The following is a 23,303-nucleotide window of genomic DNA, read 5'->3' on the forward strand; positions in this document are numbered from 1 at the left end:
GTAACCACCAGCGGACGATGACCAGAATCAGAACCAGAGTCCAGAAAGTGAAACAAACAGACTCATTTAATCCAGTTCTGATCAGCAGACTGGAAGAACAGAACTGATTCTGTGCGCCCAAAGCAAATCCAAAAGCTGATCAGTTTCTCCGTCCTCACAGTGACATGGCGCTGATCCAGACCTCTGATGGACGTCTCTCCAGCTTTGACTGGAGCAGTATCACCGGCACTGCTCCCCACGGCTCATCCAGTGAGACTGGATCCTCATGACAGGTCCACAGACTCCGTGCAGCCGTGTCCCATTCCTGGTGGCTGTTGGGTAATTTCCTGAAGACACATCTACCAGCGGTGACTTTTGGACAGGTAAGCGATGAGTGCCACGGCCATGCCCACATAGATACCTGTCCCGATTGTGATTGACAGCACCGCCAGGAACAGAGCCCGTCTGGAGGTGGAGCTTGCCTGATGGAAGTCTCCTTTAGATGCCGCCTTGTTGGTCTACAGAGGAAAACAAACAAACACTAGTCAAAAATCTTTTTTCCAAGATCAACTGTTTCCCACAATTTTTATTCCTGATGAATCTCAGCATAAACTCAGCCACATGGGGTGTGCAGCCTGTACATTCTGAGTGCCAGTCCCAAGCCCGGATAAATGAGGAGGTTTGCGTCAGGAAGGGCATTCAGCGTAAAACAAGCCAACCCAACCACCGAGTTTACAAATCGAATTTCCATACTGGATTGGTCGAGGCCCAGGAAAACAACAACTGGTGTCATTGCCCAACATGGTTCCGGTGGAAATTGGGCTACTGCTGGGTGAAGAAGAAGCAGAGGAGTCGAATGTGTCCAGAGATGGCGCGAGAAAAGGAAAACTAGAAGGGTGGAAGTGAGAGTCTGGACTTTGAATGTTGGCAGTCTGATGGGTAAAGGGAGAGAGCTGGCTGATATGATGGAGAGGAGAAAGGTAGACATACTGTGTGTGCAAGAGACCAAGAGCAGGAGCATAGGCGGTTCAAGTAGTTATATTATGGTGAGGAAGAGAAATGGTGTTGGGGTCATTTTAAAGGAAGAGTATGTTAAAAGTGTGTTGAAGGTTCAGCGAGTGTCTGACAGGGTGATGAGTGTGAAGTTGGAAATTGAAGGGGTGATGATGAATATCATCAGTGCATATGCCCCACAGGTAGGTTGTGAGATGAAGGAGAAAGAAGATTTCTGGAGTGTGTTAGATGAGGTGGTGGAGAGTGTGCCCAAGCATGAAAGAGTGGTGATAGGAGCAGACTTCAATGGGCATGTTGGTGAAGGGAACAAAGGGGATGAGGAAGTAATGGGTAGATATGTATCAAGGACAGGAATGTGGACGGACAGATGGTAGTTGATTTTGCAAAAAGGATGGAAATGGCTGTGGTGAATACCTACTTTAAGAAAAGGGAGGAGCACAGGGTGTAGCTAGACAGCATAGGATGGTGGTTTGTAGGATGACTTTAGAGGTGAAGAAGAAGAAGAGAGTGAGAGCTCAACAAAGGATCAGGTGTTGGAAGCTGAATGAGGAAGACTGAGAGAGGCTCTGGATGGAGGGGAAGTGATTTTGGAAAAGTACTGCAGATGTGGTAAAGGAGACAGGAAGGTACTGGGTGAGCCATCTGGACAGTGGGAGGAAGACAAGGAGACTTGGTGGTGGAATGAAGAAGTCCAGGAAAGCATAAGGAGAAAGAGGTTGGTGAAAAAGAACTGGGATAGTCAGAGATCTGATCCTAAATGTTTCAAATCTGCAGTGATTAAACCATTATTTAAGAAACCTAATCTTGACCCTAGTATATTGAAAAACTATCGGCCGATATCAAATCTATCATTTTGCTCTAAAATTCTGGAAAAAGTGGTGTCACGGCAGCTCGTAGACTATCTTACTGAGAATAATCTCTTTGAGCCACTGCAGTCTGCTTTTAGAAAATCTCATTCCCAGTAGCAGTTTTTACTACGTGCCATGCAGACCACCATCAGGGGTACCTTTTTTGGTGGGGCAGCTCCTTGGGCATGAGCACTGGAAAAAAACCTCTCCACCGCAAAATGGTCTTTTTTGTCAGTGTGTGTGGAATTGGCAAATTGGCACCCCCTGCAGGCAGCTTTAGGCACCCCGCTAGCTGTCAGAATTCACAGAAGCTGTGAGGAGGTGAAAGAAAGGGGAGGGGTGCAGTGGACAGTTCACCTCTTTGTGATGGGAGGGACAAGGCCGGGGAGGGGGGGGGGTTAGTGGGCTAAAGTCATTACCGCTCGACTTTCTTCCAAATAACGCACATCTCATTCATAATCATAATAACTCATAATCATTCATAACTCATCCATAGCCTCCTCAGCAGGGGGAGCTGTAGCCACACGGAGCTCTCTGGCAGTGAAGCGTGGGGACGACGTCACCCTTTTGGAACCGGAAGGGGGAGGGACGGCTCGTGCCCGGTCACGCCCCTCGGCCTGCTCCCGACGATGCTCATTCAAACGGTTGTCTAAGCGTATAACCAAATCGACAAGCCCGTCAAAATCCCGCGGTTCCTCCTTAGCAAGCAGGTGCTCCTTCAGGACCAGAGACAGTCCATTTACAAAGGAGGCGCGGAGCGCAACGTTATTCCAGCCGGACCTCGCTGCCGCGATGCGGAAGTCGACTGCATACTCGGCTGCGCTGCGGCGCCCCTGTCTCATTGACAGCAGCACGCTCGAAGCGGTCTCGCCTCTGTTGGGATGGTCAAAAACTTGTTTGAACTCCCGTATAAACTCAGCATAAGACGTTAGGAGCCGTGAATTCTGCTCCCAAAGCGCCGTAGCCCAGGCGCGTGCCTCTCCTCGAAGCAGACTAATAACATAAGCCACCCGGCTGGCGTTTGACTCGTACATGACAGGACGCTGTGAAAAGACGAGTGAACACTGCATGAGGAAATCTGCGCACGTCTCAACACAGCCTCCGTACGGTTCCGGAGGGCTTATGTATGCTTCAGGGGACGGTGGGGAGGGGGGTCGTTGAACGACCAGTGGAACGTCTGTTACAGGCCCAGGACCAGCCAGAGGAGTGGCTGCAGCAGCGCCCTGATCGCGCGCTTCCACCCTGGCGGTGAGAGCCTCCACCCTCCGGTTAAGGAGAACATTCTGCTCGGCCACTAAATCCAGCCGAGCTGTGAAGGCGGTTAAGATTTGCTGCAGCTCACTCAACACGCCTCCCGCTGACGCCTGCGCTCCTGGCTCTTCCATTGGCCGTTCAAGCTCGGGTTGACGCCCCTCGGAATCCATGACGATGGCCGAGAAATCCTGTTGGGAAGGTGTCGTAGCACGGACCCACAACAGGGGGCGCAAATGAACGGACAATGAGTAAGCCAAAAAGTAACAATTTAATGTTGTGATAATACACAACTAAATTTACAGAAATTTGCACAGTCAATTAACACCTGGTGACGTGTGGGCAGGCTCGAAGATAGAAGACCCCCGACGAGAGAGAAGCCGCGTCCCACACGGCTTCCACCACCAACGGTCTGAAGAACACCAGAGCCGCCAAGTCCCGAGTCCCCAGGTGGCCTCTGTCTTCGGCTGTCGACCCTGGTACTGCTGGCAGAAAGCAGAGATAAGATGTATGAGTGTGAGTCCGCACACTCACTAATCCACAGTCCAAACACAGTTAGGAGGGAGCACCTCCACCTCCAATCACACACTCGTACAGCTCCTGGTTTAACCACTTATCTGGGTTGGGATGTGAGGCGAAGCCGTCGCTGTCACACCAAACGCCAATCCCTCAGACAAGGAAACACTCCAGGAAAACGGCTGCAACAGAAGTTCAGGTTATACACACAAAGTGTCTGTCAGCAGAGACATTACCTTTTCAATGGTAGTCGATTTTTCGGCGAGGAGGTGGAGTTGCAGTCCGGCCTTTATGGTGATGATGATGAGTGACAGCTGGTGCGATGAGTGACAGCTGTCACTTCTTCTGGGTCTGGCACCCTCTCGTGCTTGGAGCCCGCACTTCAAGCAGGGCGCCCTCTGGTGGTGGTGGGCCAGCAGTACCTCCTCTTCAGCGGCCCACATAACAACACGAGCTTAAAAAAGCTAATGACAGACTGGACGAGGCGCAGGAGAGAATTAATGAAACTGAGAATGTGCTTCAAGTAACATTGATGGTAATTAAGAAGCTACTGCAGCTAATCTCGAGGAAAAACTGACTGACCAGGAGGGGAGAGCGAGAAGAGCCAACATGAGGATCTACGGCATACCTGAAGGAAAAGAGGGGACTGATGTGGTTGGTTTTCTAGACAGTCTTTTGAAAAACACACTCAATTTTGCCCAAGAGAAAGATCTCGGGATTGAACGGGCTCATTGAGCCCTGGCACTGAAGCCGAGGACCTGTATACCAAACTCCGATCCATCGTGCTCCAGTTCGGAAGTTACCGGACCAAGGAAGAGGTCCTCCAGTGCATACGGCAGAAAAAAGAAGTGCTTTGTGACAGTGTTCACTTTTATGTGGACCATGACTTCCCTCCTGAGGTCCTGAAGAAGTGCAGTGAATACGCTGAAGTCAAGAAAGTTATGAAAGCAAATAAAATAAAGTTCCAGACTCCTTATCCTGCACGTATGCAAATTTTTTATGAAGATGGCACCCGGATGTTTTAAAATGCTTCAGAAGTGATGAGCGACATGGCCTCACGAGGGTCTGCAGTTAATGTGGTGAAGTCTGCCGCTGACCCGGTTCATCCAGCAGCTGTCCACCTGGCAGACCGTGAGGCGACGGTGGGACCAGAGTGATGAAGCGGAGCTCAGGGAAGTGGCTGACATCACTCCCAAAAAAGGCCACCACCGCTCTCAATACAAGGAGAAACTCCAAGCTTTCAGAAGGTGCTCTCCTCCACCATCATTTTATTAAAATAAAGATGATGATGATCACGGACATGTAAGTGTTCAAATATTCTGATCCTCATCCTGAGAGACAGTTAAGAGGTTGTTTTTCCACCAGTATGTGTGAGTTCTACAGTGTGTTACTTTATTTAAATATGTCGGGACTCGTGAATTGACAAGTTACCTTCAGTTCATATTACATATTTTTTATTGAGACATTGACTAACATGCGGCCGCTCTATAGGGCCCCGCCACTGATGCAGCGGGGGACATTCCCTAACGGGAGCTTTGGCTTCACAAGGCTCCACAAGGCTCCATTTAAATGAGCCTCTACTTCGGAAACAGCAAGTTTTTTTGTTAAGGTTTTGTTCAAAATGGCCCTTGGACATGATGAAGGAACTATAGAAGTTTAAACAGTGGTTTGATTCAAACAAATTAAGGCTCCACTTTGGTAAAACAAAGTGTATTATATTTGGAAACAAGTCCAGGAGTTCCTGCAGAAATTTATCATTAAATGATATTGAAACTGAAACTGTAACTGATACAAAATCTCTTGGTGTTGTTATTGATGACTGAGCTGGAAAATGCATATTAATTTTGTTAAATCCAAAATGTCAAAAGCCATTGCAATTCTGCATAAAGCACACGATTTTATTTCCCAGCTCTCATTAACTATTTTATATCACTCATTACTTGTTCCACATATGACCAACTGCATTGAGGTTTGGGGAAACACATAAAACTAATACTAATCCAATATTTGTGTTGCAAAAGAAAGCTATAAGAATTATCTGTAACAAATCATATTGTGAGCCAACAAATCCATTGTTTGCCTGTTTACATATTCTAAAATTCTGGCAGTTGGTTGATTACTTTACAATACAAATTATGTATAAAGTTAAAAATAAACTGCGGCCACAACGTGTCCAGGATCTGTTTAAACTGAGGGACTCCAGTTATAATTTGAGAGGAATTTTATTGTTTGAAAAATCAAGGATTCAAACTACTGCAAAAAGTCAATGTGTATCTGTCAAAGGTGTTAACATCTGGAACAACTGTCCTGACAACATTAAAGTACTTGGTACATTAGTAGGCTTTAAAAGACATAACAAGAAAAACAAAATTGCATGCTATAGTTGAAGACTTAGGTCTTGTTATTACTTTTGGGTTTGTGTGTTGTGTGCCAGTATTGTCTGGTTATATTTTGTAAATTTGAGTTCATTGACTAAGTTTGCACATTTTTTCTTTTTGGTACTGTCATCGTGTGTGCGTATGTATGTATGTACGTACATGTAGGTATGTATACGTGTATATATATCTGCGTATGTATGTGTATGTATGTATGTATATATATATGTGTGTGTGTGTGTGTGTGTGTGTGATTGTGTAGATATGTATTTATGAAATTTTGTTTGTGTGTGTATATGTTTGTTATTTTTTAGTATAAGGGATGGGTATTTATAAGCTCTGCTTCTGCCCTCACTCTTTCGGCCACACAGGACTTTTGTAAAGTTGCTTTATTATGAGTTTTTTTGTTTTTGTTGTTGAATTGTGTGCTGAATAAACTCATTCATTCATTCATTCATTCATTCATTCAAAATTGTTCTTTGTGTGCTACTGTTCTTTTTTATTTTTTGTTGGGAGAGATTATTGTGTATAATTTTATTTTCAAAGATAATAGAGAGAGATCTAACAAGTGCCAAATATAATATAGATAAACATGAATGATAGAGAAATTAAAGTTGTTTCTTTTAATGTGAAAGGGATTCTAAACCCAACTAAAATAAGTCAAATATTGTCTAAAATGAAAAAGGAAAATGGGCAGGTGGTACTGTTACAGGAGACACACCTCAGTCCAACGGAACATGAAAAATTAAAAAGAATGGGTTTCTCAAGAGTATATTACTCATCTTATAAGAGTGGGTGTAGGAGAGGGGCAGCAGTATTAATATCACAAAAAATACCTTTTGAATTAGTTTCAAAAGTAAAAGACAAAGAGAGAAGATTTATAATGGTGACAGGCAAAGTCAGCAGTATTTTAATAACTATATGCAACATTTATGCCCCCCCTGGAAGTGACTTTGCCTTTTACAGAAGAATGTTTGATTTAATGATAGAGGCTAAAGGCATTATCATATGTGGTGGACACTGGAACATCCAACCGAATCCAAAATTGGACTCATCAAAAACTTCAACTACAACACGTTTACATTAAAAAAAAATGAATGCTCTTATATGTGAACTTGGTATTTTAGACCTCTGGAGAGACTTTAACCTGTCAGGTCGGGGTCATACATTTTACTCATGCCCCCATGATACTTATTCAAGAATTGATTATTTCTTTGTTTTTAAGAGAGATAGAGAACGAATGTGCAGCTGTGATATAGGACACATTGATCTGTCTGATCAGGCTCCTCTCTCCTGTACTGTACATATTGGCGATAGTCCAGGAAAAACATTGTAGAGATTTAATACAAGCGTTCTAAATAATCTACAGCTTGAAACTCAAATGAAGAAAGAAATAGAAATGTTTCTAGAAGAAAATGATAATGGGGAGGTTAGCTCAGCTTTAGTATAGAATACATTAAAAGCAGTTATCAGGGGGAAAATTACATCATTTTGTTCTTATGAAAAGAAAAAGAAATAATTAAGACTAATAGATCTGCATAAGCAATTAAAAGACTTGGAGACACAACATAAAAAGGAGCAAAAAACAGACTTGATCACAAAGATAAAGAAAATCAGGAATGAGATAAATATACTGTACTCAAAGGAAATTGAAAAAAAGGTGGTATTCATGAAGCAGAAATCCTATGAGTCAAGCTCAAAATCAATGAAACCTTTGACAAGAAGGCTACAAAAACAACAAGCTGATAACACCATATACAAGATAATAGATCCAGTTTCTAAAATTACACTATATAAGCAACAGGAAATACAACAGGTATTTAAAAGGTTTTATAAACTTTTATACACACAACCCCTGCTAGAAGATGAGCAACAAATAGCCCAGATTTTAAGTACTCTGAACTTGCCAGTAATGACAGAAAAACAGAACAAACTAAATAATGCTATCTCCAAGCTTAACGCAAACAAGATGGTTTTCAGAATGGTATAAAGCCTTTCGCCAGGAATGAATGCCAAGCTTAGAGCCTGTAATACAACTCTGGAAGGTGTGATGCCTCCATTTTGGAATGAAGCAGTGATATCGATTATACCCAAACAAGGAAAAGATGCCTTGGATTGTGGATCATATCAGCCAATTTCTGTGTTAAATACTGATTACAAAATTTTTGCAGCTATAATTGCCAAAAGATTAGTGAAGATTCTCCCTGAGCTGAGACATAATGACCAGACAGGATTTATCTCAAATAGACAAACTCATGACATTAGACGGTCTCTTCACATAATAAATCATATTCAACAGAATAATTTTGAATCTTTATTTATAAGCCTAGATGCCGAGAAAGCTTTTGACTCAGTGAGCTGGCCTTTCCTATGTAATGTATTTAAAAGATTTGGCATGCATGAAAACTTTGTTAAAATAATTAATCCAATTTATAGTAAAACCTCAGCCCATATTAAAATAAATGGTTATCTCACGGATCTTATAACTTTAGAGTGCGGAATGCGACAAGGGTGCCCTTTGTTGCCGCTGCTCTTCGCCCTTTATATAGAACCTCTTACACAACAAATAAGACAGACAGAAAACATCCAGGGAATTTGTATAAATGAAGAAGTCCACAAGGTGGCACTATTTGCTGATGATGTTTTGCTCTATTTAAGCCAGCCTTCTTGCTCACTTATCGAATTAATGACCCTTTTACAGACAATTAGATACGCAGGATACAAATTAAATATACAGAAAACGCAAATCATGTCTTTCAATTACTCACTTCCAATTCAGATACAAGAGAAATTCTCCTTTAAATGTGACAAGAATTCATTGAAATACTTGGGAATAAAATTATCAAATACAATTGACACACTCTTTGCTTTAAATTAATCATGACAAAAATTAAGGAAGACATTAGTAGATGGAACTCTGTTTCTTCTCTTGGTCTCAGTCATAGAATTGATTTGGTAAAAATGAATGTTCTGCCTCGATTTTCTCTTTTTATTTCAGGCCCTTCCAATAGAAATCCCCCAGAAACTTTTCTCTGATTTAAATAAAATAATCTCTCGATTTGTCTAGCAGGGGGAAAAGCCCAGGGTCAAATGTCAAACCTTACAACTCCAAAAGGAAGAAGTTGGGATGGCCCTTCCACATTTCAAAAACTATTTCTATGCAACCCCGATTAAACCTTTGATAAATATTTGTACCCCATCATATAAAACTAGATGGAAAGATATTGAACTCTCCCATATGAAAAAAACTCCCAGTACATGCACTGATAGCTCAAAAAAAAAAAAAAAAAAAAAAAAAAAATCTTGGAGGACTTCTAGATACTGTGAAAAATCCTTTAATAGAAGCTCAATTTAAAATCTGGAAGACAATAAAAGACAAATATAAACTGGATGATAAAATACAAATAATTCAATGGTGTGCTTCTGACCCTGGTTTTAAACCTAACAAGATGGATCATAGATTCAAATCATGGATCACAAAAGGAATAACAACCTTCTTCTCCTTAACAGAAAAAGGCCAATTTAAAGACTTTGAATATTTGAAAAGAAAATATGGTCTTGAGAAAAGTGATTTTATAGATATCTTCAGCTTCATAACTATTTTGATCGTAATATTGTCATGTATTGGGTGTGTTATCCAGTTTTCGGTCATGTCTTGGTTTGGGTTCTGTGCTTTTCTGTGTAGTTCCTGCATTATAGTCTGTTTGGGGGAATGGTTGATGTGTGCGGTAGTTGTGACTTCTTTTGCTGGGTGTTTTTTGCGTGGGCTTCCTTTTCCCTGTTTCTTTTGTCTGTCTCGCTTGGTGCTTGGTGGGGGGTCACTCTGTGTCTGTGCCACACCCTGTTCCGGTTCTTTCTGCAGGTGTTCCCAGTCTGTAGCTCCCTACTTGGTGCACTGTTATTTGCCTGATCGTTGTGCCTTGTGCCACTGCTTCTAGCTCTGTTCTTATATTGTTCTAGTCCTGCTTCCACGTGTGTTTTGACCACCTGTCTGTTTTTCCGACTTGACTTTTTACTCGCCTGATGATTTGGATCTGTTTGCTGTTCTTGGACTGCCTCTTTGTGTACTGAACCCCACTGATCAATTCAGTAAACACTTTTTTGAACTTGAGCTACTGTGTTGAGTCCTGCATTTGTCTCCAACCATCCCTGCTAAGCAAACCTGACAAATATAAGAAACAATACAAATCTAGAGCATCCGATACTGAGATTATTTACAGATGCTTATCAGAATATATTAAACAAGGGAGTTATTTCCAAAATCTATAAAGGTCTTATGACTAAGAAACAATATACAACAGAGTACATTAAAGGGAAATGGGAGAAAGAGGGAAATCTCTCAGTGAAGACTGGTTAGGTATGTGGAATTTTGTATGGAGATGTATAAACTCCCAATTGTTTAAGGAATTTGGTTGGAAGTGTAGTGTTCGTTTTTTTTTTTTTTTTTTTTATCTCCCTACACAGAAAGCACACTTTGCACCAGGGGAAAGTGAATGTTGGAGACAGTGTGGGTGTCAGGAGGCAGACCACTGGCATATTTTCTGGGAGTGCCCAGTAATAAAACCATTTTGGACGGAGGTCCATAAAACACTAAAAAACATCCTAAACATTGACTTTCCTCTACATTTTACTTCACTATTTTTGGGAATTGTTGTTTTTCAGTCAAGAAGTGATAAGTATATGTTCGGCAAACTGATCTCAGCCTGTAAAAAGCTCTCACTAGGAAGTGGCTGCTTCCTGGACCCCCCACAATACAAGAGTGGATTAATATTGTGAATGATCTTTATGTTATGGAAAGGATGACTTTTTGTTTGCGTTTACGGAAAGATGCTTTTATTGAACACTGGATGAAGTGGGTTAAATATGTGAAACCTCTACGAGCGGACTTTGTGGAGGTGACAGTCCAAGAACCGTATGATGCCGTCTTGTCTTTGTGTTTTTAATTCAACACTATTTCTTTATTTGCTTTAAATTTCTCTCTCTTCAAATCTCTTTGATAGGCCGGTAGGCACTTTTTGTTGTTTTAAAATCACTATCTCTCTGTTGTGTGTTGGGGGGGTGTGGCTGGACGTTTTGGTGTTCTTTTCTTTTCTTTGCTCTCCAGGTGGTATGCAAACTGATTTATTGTCTGTGGTGAAGGTGCTGGCAGAAGAGTCCTTCACCCTCATCAACATGATATGCAGCACCTGTGGATGGTGCTCACGTGCAACCTTAAAGACTTTCAGCTGAAGCAGATAATGAGATGGCGTTCTGCATTTAAGCCATGTGTGATTCAAGCAGAATTGCCGGGAACTCGACCTTGTGATGTTCGTTTGTGAGACGCTGAGGACCGCGCCTGGGTTTGACACATCGTGCCTGTGAAGGAGGAAGGGTGAGGGACACATGCTGTCAGCACACATCAGAGGTGATTAAGTGTTTGACTAATTGTTAATAGTAACTTGGTATTTTGTTACGCAGTATATTTGAACTTTGATGAGAATTGTGCAGCTCGCTTCTCACTGCCGTGGCATGCGGACTGATGATCCTCCACCTGTTGTGAGAAGCTGCTCATTTACATAAAGCTTAAATACAGACCTGAATGTGTTGCTGATAGTGTGTGCCTTTTGAAGGATATTAGTTGTAGCTGCTGACTTACCTCACCTTTTCTATCCTTCGCAGAGAGTCGGTTTGTCGTGTCCACCTGGGGGGTGTTTGGCGGTGAACGTGAGTCCAGAAGCGCCGGGCTTCGATCCTTTTGGGCGCTGGAGAGCGTGCCATCCTTCACTCCGCCAGACTGACGCAGCTTTTGTTCGTACACTTTGTTATGCACCAAAGGGTGGAAAAATAAATTTTTTGTTATTGGAATCGCTTTCTGGTTATTTTAGCGCTGGGTTCCGTCAGACGCAGGTCCGCTCCTCAACCCGCGTCGACACATAACAGTAGTTCCCGGCCATTCCATAATGGACCCAGTGGCAGAGGCGGTTCCATTCGCCGAAAGAGTTCAAGAACACTTGGAGAAAATATGGGAGCAATTACAGCATCTCGCAAACCAAATTAAACAAACAGACGCCCGTGTTACGGAGCTTGCAGCGCAAGCCGTTCCGCTTCCTGCTGCTCCAGCTGCGGCACCATCGATACCGGTGCAGATAACTCCGTCACCCAGAGATTCGGCGTCCGAACTGATTATTTGTCATCCGGAGCCTTATGCGGGAGACGTTGAAGCCTGTGCTTCGTTTTTGATGCAATGTTCTCTGGTTTTTGCTCAGCGACCGGCTTCCTTCTCTTCTGATGGTAGCCGTGTTTCATATGTGACAAATTTGCTCCGAGGTGACGCCTTAGCTTGGGTCACAGCGTTGTGGAGTAATAACTCGCCATTGTTAGGACCCTTTAAGGATTTCTCCCGGGAGTTTCGACTGGTTTTTCACCATCCGGTGAAAACGAATACCGTTGCCCAATGGTTGCTGAATCTCAGGCAGGGGAGGCGGAGTGCGGCGGAGTATTCCGTGGATTTCCGGATTTTTTCTGCTCAGTCAGGTTGGAACGCCGCAGCTTTACGAGGAGTGTTTGTAGATGGGTTAAATGAGTCATTAAAAGACGAGCTGGCAGTCCGTGATGAGCCAAACGATTTAGATGAGCTAATATCGTTGGTGATTCGTCTAGATGATCGGATGAAGGAGCGTGGACGCGAGAGAGGGCGGCCATTAGAACGGTTTTTTTTGTCTCGGGGCTTTCCCCGACACAGATCTCTTCTTCGCCCCACTGAGGCTCCTCCGACGGGACCTCTGGCTCCTCTTGCAGATGAGCCCATGCAGCTCGGACGAGCTGAGGCCGCTGTATTGCCCCGACATATAAGCGTCAAGAAAAATAATGGTGACGTATCTCCAGGTGTTCTGGGACAGGCGAAATAATACACACACACACACAAAAAAAAAAACTTGTATGGGCTAATGTTTTGTTTCTTTGAAAGGGGTTATAATTTGTTTGGGGAGTCAGAGGCGTGTCTGGTGGAGTGAACGATAGGCGGTTAAAAGCCCGTCTGGACTCACTTGATCGTTGTTTTTTTTTTATGTGTCTTTAGGTATTTTTGTTGGGTTCTGGGGTCGTTTTGTTTTGTTGTTTTTATTGTTTCCCTACTTCCCTAACCCCAACCTCACTCGCCCCAAGACCGTTCGTCTTGTGGGCGGTGGGGTGGTGCAGGTTGGTCACACTGAGCATTCTCAGAAGACCTCGGCACCTGGGGGGGGTTGTTACGGGCGTTTTTGCTGGTTTAGTTAGGGCCCGGTTTCACTCCAGCCTCGGTGGGCCTTTGTACCATTTGTCATTGGTGTTGCCGGGGTGTGGTGCAGCGGGAACATGCCTCAGTCGGAGGGGTGGGCCGATCTGTTGCCGTTCGCCATTTCGGTAGTTCCACCCCTCCCGATAGGCTGGGGTATGGTCGGGTTGAGACACCGGACGTATTTCCGGTTTTCCGCTGCGCCTTGGGGTTGGGGCCGGGTTAGTTTTTCCTGTTCCCTTCCCCGGCTTGCTGTTTTGTGCCGTTCGCCAAGATTGAGCCGCCGAGGGGCTCTGGGAAGGACCTGGGGTCTTTCGGGGTGCCGGGGAAGGTAACAGGGCTTATCAGTTGTTTTATTTGCCCCCGGGGTTGTTTAAGGTAGTCCTCTGGGGGTTGGTCTTTGATGTTTTTTGTTTCCTTCCGGGTTCCACCTCCAGGGTTGATGGGACGGTCCTCTGGGGGGGAATTGGCTTGTGGGGCCGACTAGCCAAGTGTGGCCGGGTCTGGGGTTCCTGGGTTGTGGGGAGGGTGCCTCCTGGGGTTTGATGGTACGGTCCTCTGGGGGGTGCCGTTTGCTCCATGTGTACCTGGGGACCTTTGTGGGATTCCGGTTTTGGCTATTCCTCCTGGAACCGGCGGTAAAGGCCTTCTGGGGGGTGTTGGGCTCTGCAAGTCCTTCTGGGGGAGTTGTTTGTTATTTTTCTTTTATGCATTTATGTTTGTATTGTGTTTGTGGGGCTGTGTTGGGTTTTTGCATTTGGGAGTTTTTCTTTTCTTCCCGGGGTTGGATGGGACGGTCCCCTGGGGAGGTTTTGGGTGGGTTTTATGTTTTTCTTGTATGTTGGGTTGTATTTGGGACTGTTTTGGGGTTTTTGTTGATGCCAGCTGGCCTTCCAGCTGCGGTGCCCTGTCCTGCTGTCTGTGGTGAACCTTGGGAGCGTTACACTGTCTGCTTCCTGACGTGGACCCCGGAGGGAGATGCTGTTCTCGGACCTGGTCTGTTCGGTCGCCGGGAGGCTTCCCGTTAAAGGGGGGGTACTGTTGTGTGTTGGGGGTGTGTGGCTGGACGTTTTGGTGTTCTTTTCTTTTCTTTGCTCTCCAGGTGGTATGCAAACTGATTTATTGTCTGTGGAGAAGGTGCTGGCAGAAGAGTCCTTCAACCTCATCAACATGATGTGCAGCACCTGTGGATGGTGCTCACGTGCAACCTTAAAGACTTTCAGCTGAAGCAGATAATGAGATGGCGTTCTGCATTTAAGTCATGTGTGATTCAAGCAGAATTGCCGGGAACTCGACCTTGTGATGTTCGTTTGTGAGACGCTGAGGACCGCGCCTGGGTTTGACACATCGTGCCTGTGAAGGAGGAAGGGTGAGGACACATGCTGTCAGCACACATCAGAGGTGATTAAGTGTTTGACTAATTGTTAATAGTAACTTGGTATTTTGTTACGCAGTATATTTGAATTGTGATGAGAATTGTGCAGCTTGCTTCTCACTGCCGTGGCGTGCGGACTGATGATCCTCCACCTGTTGTGAGAAGCTGCTCATTTACATAAAGCTTAAATACAGACCTGAATGTGTTGCTGATAGTGTGTGCCTTTTGAAGGATATTAGTTGTAGCTGCTGACTTACCTCACCTTTTCTATCCTTCGCAGAGAGTCGGTTTGTCGTGTCCACCTGGGGGGTGTTTGGCGGTGAACATGGGTCCAGAAGCGCCGGGCTTCGATCCTTTTGGGCGCTGGAGAGCGTGCCGTCCTTCACTCCGCCAGACTGACGCAGCTTTTGTTCGTACACTTTGTTATGCACCAAAGGGTGGAAAAATAAATTGTTTTGTTATTGGAACCGCTTTCTGGTTATTTTAGCGCTGGGTTCCGTCAGACGCAGATCCGCTCCTCAACCCGCGTCGACACATAACACTCTCCCATGTTTGTATTTTATGTTTACTGTTTAAAATTGAGGACTACAGAGGAAACTGAACAGATTTCTATTTAAAAAACAATGAAAATATTCTCTGTTGTCTAAAAACCAAAATAAAGAATCTCAAAAAAAAAAAAAAAAATGAGGCTTATCTTCATAATTAACTGGTTTATTTGAGGGACAAAAATAATCACATTTCATTTCATTGTCAGGGGAATGCTAGTAACATTTCAGTTTAGAATTTCTTTTGACCTACAGATGAAGAGCAAAAATTAGGAAGAAAAAGGCAAAAATTACATTATCAAATTTCTGTCAAACCTAAAACTTTAGCAAATTAGTTAATGCTCAGTATTTACACATTTAGCTTAGTAGTTACAAACATCAAGCTAAATATTTAGCTTGATGTTGAGACAAATATGCACATTAATAAAAGAGCTAATTGTTTCTCCTGAAAGACAGATTAATGAAGCATCTAATGACAGATATTTAACATGTAAGGATGTGTTTATTCAAATTTCCAATTCATGGATGTTTTGTATAAGAGTTATATTGTAGCCTGCTGTCTTTTGATGTCAATTTTAATTGCAATTTCAGGGGCACTTCTAAAATATTAATAATAACATAATAATTTTTAAAAATGGCTGTTTGTGTGTGCACATATTGCGGTGTTTTGGGATTACCTTTCATTGCTATGCAGATGATACTCAGTTATACATGCCGATAACTGCTGGTAATCTCATCCACATAAAATCCTTAGAAGATTGCCTTGCATCAGTGAGCAGCTGGATGTCTAGAAACTTCCTACTTTTAAACTATGATAAGACTGAAATGATGGTTCTTGGTCCACTGAGACATCGGCATCAATTTGACCAGTTAACGCTCAGCCTTGGCTCGTGTGTCATACATCACACTGACAAAGTGAGGAACCTTGGGGTAAGTTTAGATCCTTCATTGTCCTTTGACCTCCACATTAGAAATATTACGAGGACTGCTTTCTTCCACCTGCGAAATATAATCAATCAATCAATCAATTTTTTTTATATAGCGCCAAATCACAACAAACAGTTGCCCCAAGGCGCTTTATATTGTAAGGCAAGGCCATACAATAATTATGTAAAACCCCAACGGTCAAAACGACCCCCTGTGAGCAAGCACTTGGCTACAGTGGGAAGGAAAAACTCCCTTTTAACAGGAAGAACCTCCAGCAGAACCAGGCTCAGGGAGGGGCAGTCTTCTGCTGGGACTGGTTGGGGCTGAGGGAGAGAACCAGGAAAAAGACATGCTGTGGAGGGGAGCAGAGATCGATCACTAATGATTAAATGCAGAGTGGTGCATACAGAGCAAAAAGAAAAAGAAACAGTGCATCATGGGAACCCCCCAGCAGTCTACGTCTATAGCAGCATAACTAAGGGATGGTTCAGGGTCACCTGATCCAGCCCTAACTATAAGCTTTAGCAAAAAGGAAAGTTTTAAGCCTAATCTTAAAAGTAGAGAGGGTGTCTGTCTCCCTGATCTGAATTGGGAGCTGGTTCCACAGGAGAGGAGCCTGAAAGCTGAAGGCTCTGCCTCCCATTCTACTCTTACAAACCCTAGGAACTACAAGTAAGCCTGCAGTCTGAGAGCGAAGCGCTCTATTGGGGTAATATGGTACTACGAGGTCCCTAAGATAAGATGGGACCTGATTATTCAAAACCTTATAAGTAAGAAGAAGAATTTTAAATTCTATTCTAGAATTAACAGGAAGCCAATGAAGAGAGGCCAATATGGGTGAGATATGCTCTCTCCTTCTAGTCCCCGTCAGTACTCTAGCTGCAGCATTTTGAATTAACTGAAGGCTTTTTAGGGAACTTTTAGGACAACCTGATAATAATGAATTACAATAGTCCAGCCTAGAGGAAATAAATGCATGAATTAGTTTTTCAGCATCACTCTGAGACAAGACCTTTCTGATTTTAGAGATATTGCGTAAATGCAAAAAAGCAGTCCTACATATTTGTTTAATATGCACTTTGAATGACATATCCTGATCAAAAATGACTCCAAGATTTCTCACAGTATTACTAGAGGTCAGGGTAATGCCATCCAGAGTAAGGATCTGGTTAGACACCATGTTTCTAAGATTTGTGGGGCCAAGTACAATAACTTCAGTTTTATCTGAGTTTAAAAGCAGGAAATTAGAGGTCATCCATGTCTTTATGTCTGTAAGACAATCCTGCAGTTTAGCTAATTGGTGTGTGTCCTCTGGCTTCATGGATAGATAAAGCTGGGTATCATCTGCGTAACAATGAAAATTTAAGCAATACCGTCTAATAATACTGCCTAAGGAAATATAGCGAAGATTCATCCCATCCTGTCTATGGCTGATGCTGAGACCCTGATTCATGCGTTTATCTCTTCTAGATTGGACTATTGCAATGTTCTATTTTCTGGTTTACCACAGTCCAGCATTAGGGCTCTCCATTTGGCTCAAAATGCTGCTGCCAGACTTTTGACAGGAAGCAGAAGGTTTGACCACATTACACCCATTTTGGCATCTCTTCACTGGCTTCCTGTCCCAGTGAGATCAGATTTTAAGGTTCTGCTACTAACCTATAATATTCTTCACGAACTGGCACCTCCCTACTTAGATGACCTAATAAAACCCTACGTACCGGCCCGGGCTTTACGTTCTCAGGGTGCAGGACTACTTTGTGTCCCTAAGGTGAATAAAAAGTCTGTGGGTCACAGAGCTTTCTCTTATCATGCCCCTGTTCTGTGGAATGATCTCCCTGCATCAATAAAACAGTCAGATTCTGTGGAGACTTTCAAGTCCAGACTTAAGACGCACTTATTTTCCCTTTCGTATGACTCTCTGTTTGAGGTGCAGCTCCATCCAGAGATGGTGTGGTGTCTGTTTCTGTAACCCTCCTGTCCTGTGCACTGGCAACATTTCCTGTACAGTTGTTTTGTAAATTGTTTTGTCAATTGTGTATGTAGCATGGCCCAAGCAGAGGGTCACCCCTTTGAGTCTGGTCTGCTTGAGGTTTCTTCCTCAAATCAGTTTTTTCTTACCACTGTCACCTGTGTTCTTGCTCTGGGGGTTAGTAAGGTTAGACCTTACTTACAGTGGGGAAAATAAGTATTTGACCCCCTCTCAGTTTTGCAGGTTTTCCCACCTACAAAGAATGTAGAGGTCTGTAATTTTTATCGTAGGTTCACTTCAACTGAGAGAGACAGAATCAGTCTGGGATTCCATGCAAGATCTCACTTTGTGGGGTAAGGATGATTCTGAGAAAGCTCAGAACTACACAGGAGGACCTGGTCAATGACCTGAAGAGAGCTGGGACCACAGTCACAAAGATTACATTAGTAACACATGATGCTGTCATGGTTTAAAATCCTGCAGGGCAGCAAGGTCCCCCTGCTCAAGCCAGCACATGTCCAGGCCCGTTTGAAGTTCACCAGTGACCATCTAGATGATCCAGAGGAGGCATGGGAGAAGGTCATGTGGTCAGATGAGACCAGAATAGAGCTTTTTGGAATCAACTCCACTTTGTTGTATGGCTGGGGGGCCTGGCTGCCTTTTTGTTTCTGTCTTTTGTTTTCCTTCCAGGTGGCTTGCATTTGGGACTGAGTGGCTGTGTTGCTGAGGTTATCAGGACCTCACCCTGATCACCTGCGGCTCGTCAGGACTCACAGCTGTGGTGCATCTATATGGATTGGAACATGGTGGCATTTAAGACTGGAGTATACAGTGTGTATTTGCCAGAGACTCGACCTTGTGACCAGACGGGTGAGATCGTCGTCTCGGGAGCCATCTCATCATCAGTGGATGCAGAGAACGTCCAGGGTTTGATGCACGGTCTGTGAAAGAGGAGGGGGTGAGGTCTCACGCTCGTCAGCACACTTCCTGAGGTACGTTAGATTTTGTGACTAACGTTTATACAGTCAGTAAATGTGGTGTCCCTCACACCTTATTATATTGAGCTGTACGTTAGTCATGTATCGGCTTCCACTGCAGTGGAGTTTTGTGAACTGGATGTTCCATGCCTGCAGGTTGGGAAGCTGATTAGTAATTAAGCCAGGAAGTGTTTGCTGTTTATGTACACCTTTGAGTGGTCTCTCTGTGTGTAGAGTGTGGACTCACATAATGGTTCCTTCTTTCACAGACTCGGTTTGTTGCGGCCACCTGGGGGGTGTCGGCGGGGTCCTTGGGTCCGAACGGCTTCTGGCTCCGGACCGTTAGCGCTGCTGGGAGCGCACCGTATCACCACCATGCCAGACCGCACACTCTTTTGTTGTTTTGTATCACTGTTATGTATTAAATTCAGTTAGCCTTTGTACCGTGCTCTGCTTATTTCATACTGGGTCCTTCAAACGCTGGTCGGTTCTCCGAGCTGCGTCCGACACATAACACACTTACCATGTTTAGAGGATGAGAACAACCCCAAGAAAACCATCCCAACCGTGAAGCATGGGGGTGGAAACATCATACTCTGGGGGTGCTCTTCTGCAAAGGGAACAGGATGACTGCACAGCATTGAAGGGAGGATGGATGGGGTCATGTATTGCGAGATTTTGGCAAACAACCTCCTTCCCTCAGTAAGAGCATTGAAGATGGGTCATGGCTCGGTCTTCAGCATGACAATGACCCCAAACACACAGCCAGGGCAACTAAGGAGGGGCTCCGTAAGAAGCATTTCAAGGTCCTGGAGTGGCCTGTCCAGTCTCCAGACCTGAACTCAACAGAAAATCTTTGGAGGGAGCTGAAACTCCAAACCTGAAAGATCTAGAGAAGATCTGTATGGAGGAGTGGACCAAAATCCCTGCTGCAGTGTGTGAAAACCTGGTGAAAAAACTACAGGAAACATTTGACCTCTGTAATGGCAGACAAATGTTTCTGTACCAATTGTTAAGCTCAGTTTTTCTAGGGGATCAAATACTTATTTTATGCAACAAAATGCAAATTAATTATTTAAAAATCATACAATGTGATTTTGTGGACTTTTTTTTTTTTTTAATTCTGTCTCTCACAGTTGAATTGAACTTACGATAACAATTACAGACCTCTCCATTCTTTGTAGGTAGGAAAACCTGCAAAACTGACAGGAAGTCAAATACTTATTTTCCCCACTGTATCAGAGGGACAGCTCAGGTGGGTCAGTTTGGAGACAAAGTCAGAGAGGTGAGACTGAGATGGTTTGGACATGTGTAGAGGAGGGACCCAGGGTATATAGGGAGAAGGATGCTGAGGATGGAGCTACCAGGCAGGAGGGGAAGAGGGAGACCAAAGAGGAGGTTTATGGATGTGATGAGGGAGGACATGCAGATGGTTGGAGAGACAGAGGAAGATACAGAGGACAGGGTGAGATGGAAACAACTGATATGCTGTGGCGCCCCCTAACGGGAAGAGCAGGAAGAAGAAGACAAATAATGCTGCAAACAAACAGGATAAAGTGCAGCATCAGTGAACACAAACTCCATTTGTTGAAACCTGGGACCTTATTTATTTATTTATTTAAAACATCTTCACTGTGACTTCTCTCATGTGGAAAAAAAGAAGAGATTTCAGTGTTGTTCAACAGAATGGATGCTGTTTCCATGGCAACTCCACACCTACAGCTTGAATGGCTGGTTGTCAGGGGCAACACGTCCCACACTGAAATCCTTCACTGGAAGTTAAGTACCAAAAAGCAGTTTAACAGCCAAACACAGAGACTTGAACCAGAAAAGAACAACGGGTCACATCAAAAACAGCAGCAGAACTCAAAGGTCAGAGGTTTATTCACAGAATGTCCTGAAGTTAAAGCATGTCCTTAAAACATGTCCTGAGGTTAAAGTGTGTCCTGACGCTAAAACATGTCCTGACGTGAAAGTGTGTCCTGACGTTAAAAGTGTGTCCTGACATTAAAACTGACAGGACGGGCGGGTGCCAGGACCCGAAGCCGCTGGAGCCACAATGTCGACTCCCAGATCAGGTTTATGTGTAAAACAAGTCATCGTCTTTATTTCAGGCTGAGGTACGGTGCACGGGTGATCAGTCAGCAGAACAGAGGTACAAACAGGGTCAGGCAAAAACGCAGTCATATTCAAGCAGGGTTCAGAGGCACGAGCAAACACGGACATCAGGGATGAGGCAAAAGGCATAGTCAAAAAACAGAGGAGATTTCAAAAAACATGGCAAGGCATGTACCCACCAAATATGAAGTTTCTGTGAGCAATAGGTGCCGAGCTACGTTGCGGCAAAGGATTTGAAAGTTGTGACCATTGGTGACTTTGAAAAGTAGGTCAAGGTCACTGGCCTTCTACCCCTTGCAAATTACTCCCCCAAGGCATGTTCCCACCAAATATGAAGTTTCTGCGAGCAATAGGTGCCGAGCTACGTTGCGGCGAAGGATTTGAAAGTTGTGACCACTAGTGACCTTCAAAAGTAGGTCATGGTCACTGGCCTTGGAACCCATGTGAAGTATTCCTCCAAGACATGGACCCACCAAATATGAAGTTTCTGCGAGCAATAGGGGCCGAGCTATGTTGCGGCGTCCGTTGATGGAAGGACGGACAACCCGGCTGCGACATGCCCGACCTTGCATAAAACTGAATCCACACCCAGAGATGGCCAAAATCGTGAGAAAAACATGTCCTGACGGTAAAACAAACTGTTAAGTGTGTCCTGACATTAAAGCATGTCCCGATGTTAAATCGTGTCCTGACATTACAGTGTGTCCTGATGTTAAAGCATATCCTCTTGTTAAAGTGTGTCGTGACGCTAAAGTGTGTCCTGATGTTAAAGCATGTCCTATTGTTAAAGGGTGTCCTGACATTGTTAATGTTGTTAGTGTGTGTTGTGACGTTAAAGTGTGTCCTGCTGTTAAAGCATATCCTGTTGTTCAAGTGTGTCCTGACATTGACGTGTGTCCTGATGTTAAAGCCTGTCCTCATGTTAAAGTATGTCCTGATGGTAAAACATGTCCTGACGTTAAAGTGTGTCCTGACATTAAAACATATCCTGACGCTAAAGTGTGTCCTGAGGTTCAAACATGTCCTGATGTGAAAGTGTGTCTGACAGTAAAACATGTCTTGAGGTTAAAGCATGTCCTGAAGTTACAATAGGTCCTGACGTTAAAGTGTGTCCTGAGGTTAAAGTGTATCCCGACATTAAAGCATGTCCTGTTGTTAAAGTGTGTCCGAGGTTAAAGTGTGTCCTGACGTTAAAGCATATCCTGATGTTAAAGTGTGTCCTTATGTTAAAGCATGTCCTGGCGTTAACGTGTGTCCTGAGGTTAAAACATGTCCTGATGTTAAAGTGTGTCCTGATGTGAAAGTGTGTCCTGACAGTAAAACATGTCCTGAGGTTAAAGCCTGTCCTGATGTTAAAGTGCGTCCTGTTGTTAAAGTGTGTCCTGATGTTAAAGCATGTCCTGTTGTTAAAGTGTGTCTTGACATTAAAGCATGTCCTGTTGTTAAAGTGTGTCTTGACAGTAAAACATGTCCTGACGTTAAAGTATGTCCTGATGGTAAAACATGTCCTGATGTTAAAGTGTGTCCTGAGGTTCTGACGTTAAAGTGTCCTGACGTGAAAGTGTGTCCTAACGGTGAAACATGTCCTGAGTTTTAAACATGTCCTGAGGTTAAAACATGCCCTGACGTTAAAGCCTGCCTGTCCTGATGTTAAAGTGTGTCCTGATGTTAAAGTGTGTCTTGACAGTAAAACATGTCCTGACGTTAAAATATGTCCTGATGGTAAAACATGTCCTGATGTTAAAGTGTGTCCTGACGTGAAAGTGTGTCCTGATGTTAAAGCCTGTCCTGACATTAAAGCATGTCCTGTTGTTACAGTGCATCATGACGTTCAAGCAAGTCCTGTTGTTAAACTGCATCCTGATGTTAAAGCATGTCCTGAAGTTAACGTGTGTCCTTAGGCTAAAACATGTCCTGACCTTAAAGTGTGTCCTGACTAAAACATGTCCTGAGGTTTAAACATGTCCTGAGGTTAAAACATGTCCTAAGGTTAAAGCCTGTCCTGAGGTTAAAACATGTCCTAAGGTTAAAGCCTGTGCTGGCGTTAAAGTGCATCCTGATGTTAAAGTGCATCCTGACGTGAAAGTGTGTCCTGACGGTAAAACATGTCTGAGGTTAAAGGATGTCCTGAAGTTAAAACATGTACTGACGTTA

At 43.9% G+C, this 23,303-nt stretch overlaps 1 protein-coding gene across 1 annotated transcript in view; it reads right to left on the reverse strand.

The window, feature by feature from the left end:
- Nucleotides 1-317: 317 nt before the first annotated feature.
- The window catches only part of LOC117523820 (synapse differentiation-inducing gene protein 1), a 52,011-nt gene continuing 29,025 nt past the window's right edge, over nt 318-23,303 (reverse strand). The window contains exon 4 of the mRNA XM_034185428.1: nt 318-497. Coding sequence (XP_034041319.1) covers nt 339-497 — 159 coding nt within the window. The 3' untranslated portion in view covers nt 318-338. The remainder of the gene's footprint in view (nt 498-23,303) is intronic.

The sequence above is a fragment of the Thalassophryne amazonica genome, chromosome 13 (genome assembly GCF_902500255.1).
Source record: "Thalassophryne amazonica chromosome 13, fThaAma1.1, whole genome shotgun sequence".
Lineage (NCBI taxonomy): Eukaryota > Metazoa > Chordata > Actinopteri > Batrachoidiformes > Batrachoididae > Thalassophryne > Thalassophryne amazonica.